General features: G+C 40.5%; 1 protein-coding gene across 2 annotated transcripts in view; it reads right to left on the reverse strand.

The window, feature by feature from the left end:
• LOC148011363 (putative plastidic glucose transporter 1) overlaps positions 1-12216 on the reverse strand; it is a 74217-nt gene that overhangs the window by 30744 nt on the left and 31257 nt on the right. For both annotated transcript variants that reach the window (XM_087670229.1, XM_087670230.1), the window contains exons 5-10: positions 11423-11535; positions 9562-9655; positions 9247-9403; positions 5566-5712; positions 5421-5494; positions 2989-3077 (exon numbers count right to left, since the gene is read on the reverse strand). In XM_087670229.1, the coding sequence (XP_087526355.1) occupies positions 2989-3077; positions 5421-5494; positions 5566-5712; positions 9247-9403; positions 9562-9655; positions 11423-11535 (674 nt within the window). The remainder of the gene's footprint in view (positions 1-2988; positions 3078-5420; positions 5495-5565; positions 5713-9246; positions 9404-9561; positions 9656-11422; positions 11536-12216) is intronic.

The raw sequence follows: 12216 nt of genomic DNA on the forward strand, positions 1-12216 counted from the left end.
AATGACCGATTCTGGGTAGTCCGATTTCGAGTGTTCGATTCTGGAATGGTCCAATTTTGAAAATCGGAGCGGGTATGTCCAATTGGACAAGGCTGCTGGTCTGATTCTGTGATTTGAGTATTGCAATTGGATGGGTCGAGCGTTCAATCGGACGAGTTGTGTGTTCGATTATGGATTGTCCAATTTTCAAAATCAGACAGGGTGTCCGATCGGCCCAGGTAGGTTTTTCCGAGTGGTCCGACTCTGGGAGTCGGATAGATCACTCAGTCCGATTCTGGGAATCGGACATTGTGGGGGGCGTCCGATTCCGCGGCCGAAACACGTATCAATCACTTATTTGCCCAAAAAAAATCTAAGACATGTCGCTAGTGGCTACCAGAACTTCTACGAATCAAAGAGGGGTGTGGGCCAAGGGCATTCCATACCTGAATCTCATTGGAAGTCCCGATACACTCCGATCAATCTGATATAGACCTGGACCTGCGAGCTCTCTCTCTCTCTCTCTCTCTCTCTCTCTCTCTCTCTCTCTCTCTCTCTCTCTCTCTCTCAAAAGCTCTCCTTAACCTTTCAAATGCAAAATAAGGTCTTCCTTGCCACTCCTGGCCTCTCATTAACCTGCCCAAGTCTGCATTTACCTTAGTCTTACTCCTCTCACCAACATTTGACCCAAATTTTTTTTTTTTGCCCTTCTTTTCCCTGTTTCGGCCTAATATAGAGCAGCAAAAACCTTGTTGTATGCTCACACTATTTTGCTCCTATCCTACCTAAATGTAAACAAAAATCATAAAGAGAACATCTACACTACTCCAACCTTCTTTTCCAAATCTGAAAAACCAAAAACCTGCTTGCTAAGGAGATCCAATACCTCTTCAAACTCCCTCGCTTCCTACCTATCTACCTCAAGCACCAATTCCGGGAAAACCCTACTTCAATGCTCAATTCAAAGCGCGCAAGCGCTCAAGACTTGAATCCGTTGGTCCCGACAACTAAACCAAAATGTAGAGGCGATCAACCACCAAGACTCACGGACCACTTATTGTTCAAGCGTTCCAAGCCGAGCACTAATGGCTACCTCTCACATAGCCAACGCACCATCCATCTCTACGAGGGTAGCGAGCTTACCTCCACGCCCGATCGAGTTGCCTTCTCTTCCGAGCACTCTGGTAGCTCCACGATCCAAGTGCAAGATTCAAGCAAGCTCCATCCTCAAGCTCCACGCTCCAAGCTCCATCGCCGCGAGAAAAACAAGAGAGGAGAATAAAAGATAATAAGAGAGGAGAAGATAGAGAGCTTCTCCACCACGGTCCCTCACCCTCACACACTCACTCCCTCGCACTCTCACACTCCCTCTCTCAAGCACAAGCTCAAGCAAACAAGAACAAGCAAAAGAAGAAGAAAAGGAGAGCTACTTTTGGCCACACACAAAAAATAGCTTCTCATTCACTTTTCAACTTTATATACAAAACCCTAAATCCCCTTTGGGCTGTCATCCCCTAATCCCCTTTTTTACATGGCCGGCCGTAGCCTAGGATCTTTTTCCCATTGTCCTCCTATCTTCCTAGCTTCCTTCCAACTGCCCTTCTACCTTTACAAATTGCACGGGTAAGAGCCCAGCACTCTTAAAATAAATCATGGTGTGCCTTGCGCTCTTTTACAAAAGTGTTGACGTGCGCTTTTTCTTGTGCACCTTTCTCCTTGATTTAGGACTATTTTGCACTTCTTGTGTTTCTAGATTCTTCTTTGGCGCACCTTCGCCTTCCATTTCACTTTCACCTTAGCCTTGTCTTCTACTTTAGATTTTCCGGATTTTCCACCTTATTCGTTTGAGGGTTAACATGGTGTTGAGCTAAAAATGCATTAGCCTAAATTAAATAGCCCCAAAACATACTTCATTAATCAAGGAAATCTCTTACTTTAAAAAGAAGCGCGATCCTAGAGAGTTACTGTGCCCCACATGCAAAACCCTAATTGGAGTGCTCCAAACTTTCTATAAATATGCATGCAGCCCACCGCTCTCCATCAATCTCCGCCAACATGCAGCTAAGTCTAAACAGGTTGCTTTCTTGGCCATCTTCCAGTCTCTAATCAAGAAAGAAAGGGGTCCTTACAAGCTATTTAAGGCTGGGGAATCGATATATTTCAAAAGCTCCTTCAATGTCCATCTGAGGATCCACTACTTTCACCCATCGTCAAAAAGGGTGCTTTGGATTGCTTTTTTAAATCGATGGCCTTCTGGTCATTTCAAGCTAATGCTAAATTTTCACACAACAATATCGCTGCCTACCATCTCTACTACTAAAAGTTCAAGTAAAAGTTGAGAGGGTACTTCAAAAAGTAGATGACATTGAGTCATCCACAAATACTGTAGTCTGCTATCATAAAAGGCTAGAACCTATCACATCCAAAATATTACCACATCATGAAACTAGGAATCATCTAATGTTAGCTAACTTAAATCCAAGCATTTATCACAACAAACTACTTCTGGAGTTTTTGATTTACAAATAAACTACTACAGAGTTGCTGTGGCGAGAACCAACTTACTGGACAATTCATCTTGGGTGATACTAAGAGAGATGCTCATAAACAGGGATGCAAGACAAATACTTGCACTTGTGTGAAGGGTTGCACTGCTCATGTCCTCCTGATTATTGATCCTAAAAGCCCTTATGCTTAGACATACTAAATCCACTATCAAGGCCAAAAAAAAAAAAAAAAAACATTTAACCAGGTGCCTCGATACTTTGTAATAATATAATTTTCATTGGTTTGTACATCCTCTAGGAGAGTATTGTAATCTGGCCACGTCATCCTCTAGAAGACTTTAAATTCAGGAGGCTTCATCATTCTGATCAATGCAACAATCTTATTTCATGTAAGGAACAAATTTATGAATGCCAGTTCTGATCATTTAAGAATCAATGCTACTGTTAGTCGGTTCATAAATTTATATGTCAAAGAAACTGAAAATATCAGCTTGTAACTTACAACAAGGTCCCTGCAATAGCAAGCATATGAGACATTGATTCGTCTACTTTTCCATCCAGTGAAAATACCAAGATTGCCATCGAGATTGCCTACAATAATACAAACAAAAACATTCTTACATTAAAAAAGCCATTGAAGTGACAGATGTTCAATATATTAGATAATTTTACTTCCAAGCACTTCGATCTGTTGAGAAAAGCCATATTTTACAGACTAACGTCATAGCTATCACCCTACGTGCATATAAGGTCAGATATTTGTGTCATGTTAGTATTTATTATGGTGCAAATGGAGCTGAAATATTGTTTAATAGCATTGCATGGCTTTTTGCAGGCACCTTATTAACATGTATCCTGCTTTAAGATTCATCTTGCAAATCATGCCAAGGTGCGATGTCTTAATGCGATTGAGAATTTGGAAGTAACAGTGTATGGACTAAGAGCCAATCTGCAAAACTAAATGCCTGTTGGGATGGGTGCTTTCCATCTTATATTAGAAGGATGGCTTATGCTAGTGGGAGTTGTACATGACTGGGATAAATGTACAATCACATTGAGTGGAGAGGGATGAGAAAGAAATACAGAATAGTTAATAGGAAACAACTATGGAAGGAGGATAAGGAAGATGAAACATATGTTGAAAGTGAGCATAACAAGAAGAGTGAAGAAGAGTTCATACTCCGATCCTAGTGATGCTGATGTATCCATATTATCTTTAGAGCTTAATGAAACAGAGAGCCCACATTTCAATTGAATTGTTCTAGGAGAAAAGAGCTCATTGGCGGAAATTAAGGAGTTTCTTGAACCTAAAAAGCACTTGAGTCCCATAACCTGCCTACATTGTGCTTCCAAATATGCCATGTAAAGATACTACAGACTAGATCTTATTGGTAATCAAGGACTACATTGACGTTATACAACTTTCGTAGCTCATGCCTGTAAGGTAAGGCCCCTATTGCCATGGCCCATAATAAGCAGCTTTGCACCTAATCCTAGTTTGTTAGTTTTAAAGTTGGGGAGAAACAAGATCTGTCTATTAGTTATTATGCTATCAATGAAAGGGCCAAAGGGTATAGAGCCAAAACACTAGACTACATAGGGTGCTAATAATTATTGGACCATATGAAGAGATTTAAGGGGGTACTCACCAGGATTTGAAAGGGGTGGCTGCCAACAGTCAAGACCCAAGGCCTGGACATGATCTCTCAGTAAGATTACCACTTGTTCAGTAGAGTGATTGCCAGTTTTATTATGTGCTAACTGCTTGTGTGGTCTACCAAGTGTTACTGTAGCTGACATGTTTCCCACTTGGTTGCTTTGGAAACACCGATACCTTATAATGGGTTTTGACATATGCCTGTAAGGTTAGCCTAGTAAAGAGTACAAAGATTGAGTGAGGTGACATGAGCCCCCACAGCTCCCACGGCTGATACTATCCCAGATCAAACATCTAGGACAGCGCTTCACTTGTAAGATGGTGGACCACCTTGCAGCAGATTGCCCCAGGATGCAGCAAAGGAGGACTACTAGGCCTCACCGAGACTCCTTTAACCCATGCCTTGTAGGAGCGGCAGAGGAGATGAGCTGCTAGACAGAGAAGATGACAAAGACACAGACAAGGAGAGAGAGAGGGACAGGAGCAACAGTCTAAGGGATGAATCACAACATAGAGTTGTTAGGCACCCCAGGCCTGTTGCATATAGGGACCTGACTGTGCCACCCCAGGTGACACATAGACTGCCTGAACCCCTTTCTCCGATGCTACAAGTGACAGAGGAGCAGCCCATTCAGTCACCTGTGATGCCACCTAATATAAGATGCTCCTATAATTGAGGCCTCCACTGAGTAGCTTGTATCTTAGGTCCCTGATACTCAGCAGGAGGGAGAGATATCGCCAGCGCCAAGAGAGATGATACCATCTACTCATGAGAGGGAGGGAGGGAGCAAGGAAGAGTTTCACACATATTCAGATGCTTCCTTAGACTCCATTGAGTTTCCCTCTCTTCATGAGGCTGCAGAGATTGCAGCAATGAGACACAACCGTCTATGATGGAGGGTCCTCTGTGGGAGGGATTCAACTGGCCTCTAGGGAAGAAAAGATATGATATGGGAAAGGGGCTTGAACTATGAACATGGTACATATCATGCCATCTGAAAAACCAAACACAATCACAGTACTTACCTTCAAACAATAAAGATCAACTGCAAAAACAACCATCTACAAGCTACTGCAAAAACAACCATCCAAAAGCTACTTGAAGAGGTAATCTTTATCAACAAAGATGTAAAGAAGAAGAGGTGAAACTTTTCTTTTCCAGTTCAGAAAAAGGCAGGACGGCAAAAGGATCCTTCTAATAAAGAGAAGCAAGCATGAAAGGAAGCATAAAACTACCTGTTCCAAATTCATTGTATATTTGATCATGTATAGCTTACCATGCCTAGATAACTCCCCATGAGACACTTTCGACGCCCTTGCTTGTCCATCAAATATAATGCACTCAGCGCCCCTAAAAAATAAGCCATGTAGTTTTCAGAACACATGAAAAGAAACATCTTGAAGCACTGGTAAACCACTTACCAAGAGAATTTGCAACCGCCACAGTTGCACTTGCAGCCATGCTGTTTGTGATACCAGCATCTCGGAAAGTCAGGGAAGAAAAATACAGTACACCATTAATGCCTGCAAACTGCTGCAGTGTAAAAAGTGCACTACCTATAGCAGGAGCTGCATTAAACAGAGCATACAGAGCATAAGGGACTGTTGATAAAAGAATCCTGAAATTTCAGGGGAGAAAGTACAATATGCTGTTAATCTATACATACTGCTGTACTGCACTACTTCATAGCAGAAACAGCACTATACACAGCACAAACTAGGATGTTGTCTATGCGCATGCGATAAGATTGAGTGGACACTCCAATGTTCCATAAAATAAATAAAAATTTCATTAGCCTTGTACTCAACATGTCCTTTGTGCATATATAGGGAGATGCTATTTGCCATGATTTACTGTATTACTGTGACCTTTGATATAAAATGTTGTGCTTTGTAACTTGGTGATAATTTTTAGGAGGAACTGGTAGTTTTAATAGAATTTATCTACTTGGAACAAAAGGGAGATAAAGTGAAGTGCATCATACAATACGACTCTGCAACCATGTCATGTTGAACCTAATATTTGTCTAAGAATTTCCTTGAGTGATAGGTGTCTAATTTCATCAAGAGAGGCACTTTTAAAATGTCCTTTGTAACGACGCAGAGTCTACTTTCGCAATGCAAATGCATTTTCAAGTTGTCATGACTTACAATGTCAAAATTCACATCTAGCAAAGGTAGATGACTGCTCAAGGAAATTGGTGCTGTAGCAGATATAATGTGACAAAAAGATTGCAAAAATGACTAGAAAGTTAGGTGAATGATAAGCATTATTTATTAGATTTTTAATTTGTTTGTCTGAGCAAAAGATCCTTGATCAAGCTTGGCAACTATTTACCCAAGTTCCAGATCAAAAACATATGGAGAAAATTTCATAATCTCTGGAAAAAAAACCAGGTCCTAGGTGCTTCTATACCCAAAAAAAAGGCTCGTCTCTCTACAAGCAAAAACACCTAGAGCAACTAGAGTTATCTAATTCAAGTATAAATCAGGGGCAAAGAGTTGTTCCTAGGGCAGCTACATAGAAGATGTAACCAACCTTTTGTGTATCAACTATTATCAAGATGTATTGGCTCAATGATTCAAATTAATTTGATACTCAATAGACCTTGAAAGGCGATTTGTAATATTATATTTTTATTCAAGGGTAGCCAATGGCCAAAACGCCCTATAACTACACTTGGGTTGTCATCGACAAGATGCCCAAGAGAAATTAAAAATTTTAGTTAGGCAATTGAATTGACCAAGAAACCCAACTAGCTAAGGCTTTTTCACTCAGGTAGTCACATTGACTAGAATTTCACATAATGAATGGTTTCAAAAAGTGAAACTAGCAACGCTTTGCTTGCTTACATACCATATGGATTCAAGCCATACATACCCATAGATGGTCCTTGACCAACTATTGCATGGAAGACAAATCCACCACCAAAGTATCCTCCATGTCCCACGTTAGTATCCATGCCTCACTATCCAAAACTCATTGGAATGGCACTAGCAAGTTAGCATTGCATTTGCAGTACTTGCCCCATTGGTATCATTTGCTTTTGGTCATTGCTAACATTATGTGCATCTTGAGGTTGAAGTGGCTCTTCTTTTGGAACCTCATGCTATCCCAAAGCTTTGGAAGACGTTTTGCGTTTAGGGTTTGCAGCCCCAAAAAGGGGTGCCACCCTAGACTGGCTGTGCCTACTTATAGGCCACTCTCTCATTCATTCCTCACGGCTGATTCATTCAGTCCGTCACCTCTTCTCTCCAGCCTCTCCACTACCCTCACATCCCTTCAGGAGGATATTGCAGGAAAATGCATCCACAAATAAATAGGAGTCTTCTATTTGTGCATCCTTAATCCCCTAATCCTAGCTAGCTACTCTCTAGAACTCTCATCTTCCATGGCCAAATTATACCTCAAAGAGAAATCAAAAAGAGAGGGTTGGTATAAGCTTGAGCACATGGCCAAGCTATGAGTGAAAGAGATCTCAAACAGAGAGGGATGATATTAGCTTGAGCACATAACCAAGCTCTGCCTCAAAGAGATCTCAAGAGAGTTTAATCTATCTTGTCCATAAGCCAATCTCTCCTACCTCAAATAGATCTCAAAGAGAGGTTGTTATAAGCTTGAGCACATGGACAACCTCCACCTCAAAGTGATCTCAAACAAAGTGTCAATATAAGCTTGAGCAAATGGCCAATTCTCCACATTGTCATACATTTTGCATTTCTGTGTTTGCTATACCATGTCTTACTTGGTATCACAATAGAGGTGTTCTAAGAGCTAAAGATCGTCACTCTTCATGAAGAATGAAGTTTGGCTTGCCAAAGCAAAAGCACACCTTCTAAAATGTCTTCCACATTTCCACCAAAGCAAACCCTTAGAGCCTATGACATCGGCTCCAAGGGATTGGTACTCTCAGTTTACTCTCAAGAATGAAAAGACTGATCTTCCTCCAGCAGAGATTCGACTTGGAGTTACCCCCTATGCTCGTAATCCCACATCACCCTCGCAGACCAATCCACTGACCGAGTCTATGACCTGGAGGATGTTGCACATTGGCCAGAGATCTATGCCAATGTGGATCATGAACTCCCAACTGAAAGAGGACACATCAATCTGGGAAACATGAGATATCCAATATCAACCATTCCACCAAATATAGTGCAAGATATGTATGATACAACTTTTGCAGGTTCTTCATTTCATTGCTTCTCCTCAAATGCAGGTAATGGGTGTAAGTTATCATGAAGACCCAAGCCCATACAAGCATCAGATAAAGCATCCGGAACATTCTCTACTTGTGGCACATCACATCTATCATCCTCTATAGGCATATCCTCGAGATCATGAATTGTCTTAGAGACTGCAACTGTAGCCTGCAAATCATGTGCATCAAGCAAGTCACCAATCTCCCTGTGAATCCCTGCATCAAGTAAAACATGAGCTTCATAAGCCTCTCCATACGCACTAAGAAAATCTGCATATGCAATGGCTGACTCCTCCATCACAAGCTTTTCAAAGGCATCCATGGTATGACTAGTCAATACGTCAATAGTTTCTATTGCATCCAATAGTACATGAGCCTCATAGGCTCCCTCATAAGCACTCAGAAAAGCTGCATATACCTTTGTGTCACATGCTTATTCTGATGAATTAGCTTGCAGTGCTTCATCTGCATTTAATAAAAATCACTCTTCACAACTTCAATCCCACCATCCCACCCATTACCAAATCCCTTCTGCTTTCACTACATTCACAAACTCATCCATTCCACAATTCACCACACTGGAATTAGGCACATATCCTATAGGTCATATTCCTATCCCTCAACTGGGTGATGTCGGTGCAATGTTGGTGGGAGTTCCACCCCTAAACCAAGCACCAATGGGGACCTACACACCAGGATATCCCACCCATGCATCTGTTCTCCTAACTTGGTACAAACAAACAAGTAGACTCCAAGTAACAATATCACTGTGTAAATGATGTACTAACTTCCTTAAATATCAGGCATACCATAATTATTCTATCTGGTGCCTTTTTACGTTACATCTGTCTTTTGAAAGGAAAAGCTTGAAGGAAAAGTACTTTACACAATAGGTGTGCACCTTTATAATATCGTTTTGAAAGAAGCTCAGGCCATGATATCTCCATATTAGGATTTGCAGAGTCTGAAGACCTCCTAAGTTCTTCTAGTGCATTGTCTACTTGAGACTCTCCCCATAGCCTGGAGATTATCTGTGCTGCTTCATCCCACCTGCCAGTCTATAAGTAAATAAGCTGTGTAAAAACTTTCAAATATGCTCTGATTCTTAGAAAACGTTGCTATTGCTATTTGCTATTTTAATCGTTCAAATTTCCTCCCAGATCTAAAGACCACAAACATGCCTCTCCCCCTTTGAAAAATCATAGAAACTACCAACCTTACTGAGCCATCGAGGACTCTCCACTGCAAACTGCATGCCAACTATGATAAGCACTGCCGGTATGATTGCTAACCAAAAGAGTGTTCTCCACCTGTATTTCAACAACTGATACGATCTGACTCATTTTTTTCCTACAAATCAGGTTCCCTCAAAAGTCAACTGCACATTAAAATCCATTACCACAAAACTTTACGCATGCAGGAGTTAATCGTATTATGTCCAATTGTGACAAGCACTGCTGCATGATTGCTAACCAAAAGAGCATTCTTCAACTATCATACAACATACGGTACAAACTAACTTATTTTTTCCTACAAATGGGGTAACTCAAATTTTCAACTACACTTCAAAATCCATAGTCATATGACATCACACATCCAGGATTAGTAAAACTTAATTCAAGCTTGAAATAATCCTATTACATTTTATCAAATGAATACAGAGAGGGGGACGTTTTTTTCACCTTTTATGAATAGAATTTTGCTAGAGGACAAGAACATTGTTCATCAGGGAATTGGTAGAAAGTTTCACAGCAAGCACTACTTTATTACAGAACAGGACAACAGAAACATATATTTCCATCCTCAAAAAATCATGAAGCAGCATAGAAATTGTGGAAACTCATTGCAAAAGGACTATGACAAGAACAAACCATACTCATATGCTTGTAGATGGTAGCCTCTCACATGACTTCATATATTTTAGTGAACACCTCAAAAAAAGCTCATCCCACCTTTCTCCCCCTAAAAAGTAAAATTCCACAGATGTACTGGTTTTATGCTTCCTCCTTTTGACTATGCAGCTGATCTTCCACTTGCTAGGACACCAAGGCACCCTCTATGTCTTTTTTTGGCTGCTGCCTCAATTTTGATTTAAACTAAGATTACAAGTGTTCTCAACCCACACATGTAACTTAATTACACCTAAGTCACTATTCATGGGCCTAGGCACTTCAGTCATAAGGACTCATAGCACATGTATCCTGCACATAACCACATGCCTTTAGTTCGCATCATCTAGCATACATACAGGTGGTAATGTGTACATCCTTCAGAATTCCCATTGTGTTTCCTTTGTTTGCCACATGAGACATGCACTAGCATTTAACATGTTATAACATCATTACAATACCCCTGTCGTGCCCCCATACTACACAACTGTTGAGCAGAAAACCAATCTGTTCCTTAACAGAACAATTTGGAAACCATAACATGTAGAAAAACGTCATGGCAAGAAGGCTCTGGGCTGCACGGCAGTTTCATACCATCAAGAAACAAGGCCAGAACAGCAAGAATAATAGGAAAACATGCAAACTAAAGTCAGTACACAATAACACCCTCTTCTTGTTTGCAATGCTAGAATCAGTATAATTTAAAACCATGAGAATACAGAAGATGCTGAAAAATCTAGTTAATGCCTGTTTAGAATGACAAATACTGACTTTCAGCCTTTTAAGTAAGCAAGTGTAGGTAGCTTTCATCCTGGCCGGAATATAAGTTAATAAGTAAAAAGAAGTCGTCGGTAGACAGCTAGAGGAGCTGGAAATTCTTGTTAATATCTGTCTAGAATAGCAAGTACTGATTTCTAGGCTAAGCAAGTGTAGATAACTTTGATCCCAGCTGGAACACTTGTTAGAAAATAAAAAGAGTGGCTGGTAGACAGCTGGAGGAGCTGATAGTAAAGTTGCTAGGAAAAATGCATGTACAGAGACCAGTTGGATAGTGAAGATCTTGTGTTCACTAAAAACAATTGAAGCATTTGTTTGAGACAGCAACAACATCTGTTATGCTTTTTAATGTTTATTTAAGAGATTAAGCACAAAACCATAAATGTGGAACTTACTCAAAAGAGGACTTACCAATGTGGATCAGTCTCTGATGGGATTCCTAGCAGTAAAACTGCTACCATGCCTAAGCATGTACCAAGCTGACATATACTTCCAAGTGCACCTCGAAATTTGGTTGGAGCAATCTGTGAAAGCCATTATGATTCTCGAAGTCAAATTGTGATGGCAAAATGTGAACTTTCCAATAAAAATGGCTTCATAGAAAAAACTTAATGGCAGTGGTAAAAATGGAGCAAAGATGTTATGAATGTATTGAGGCCTTCCTCTATTGAACCACTTCTAAACAAGGACAAAATATGAGATACATCTCAAAGTTGCAACTTTATTTGGAGGCACAAGATGCATTCTTTGTCTAGAATACAAGATCGGCAAAAACATCAGTAGCTATATGCATGTCCATATGTTGGTATTAAAGGACATCAACTACATATTCAGTAATGAAGAAAATGAGAGTGGAGTAAAGGGACTTGACCATGACATCACGCCATTGAACATTCCCTCTGATTGGCTGTCACTATTTCTGGTTCGTTACACATTTTCAACCATGGCTAATCATGCTCCACCATCTTCACCACAAATTTTTGCTGCTCCCTTAGTCAATGGAATTTAATAGATTCGGAGTTACTTTTGGGGTGTATGATTATGCCTGTTTGCACTGATTAGAGGTGCTAGAGCAAGTCGTTTGGACAGGCCATGTGAAACTTGTGTATATTGGAGTAGGGTGATCCCCTCACCTGGGGCTCTTGTCAAGAAAAGTAATCCTTATTTCTCATTTTACAAGGTATTCAGATTGTTGGGAATATGGC

The sequence above is a fragment of the Lygodium microphyllum genome, chromosome 28 (assembly GCF_053477565.2).
Source record: "Lygodium microphyllum isolate KBCC chromosome 28, Lygodium_microphyllum_v1.1.10, whole genome shotgun sequence".
Classification (NCBI taxonomy): domain Eukaryota; kingdom Viridiplantae; phylum Streptophyta; class Polypodiopsida; order Schizaeales; family Lygodiaceae; genus Lygodium; species Lygodium microphyllum.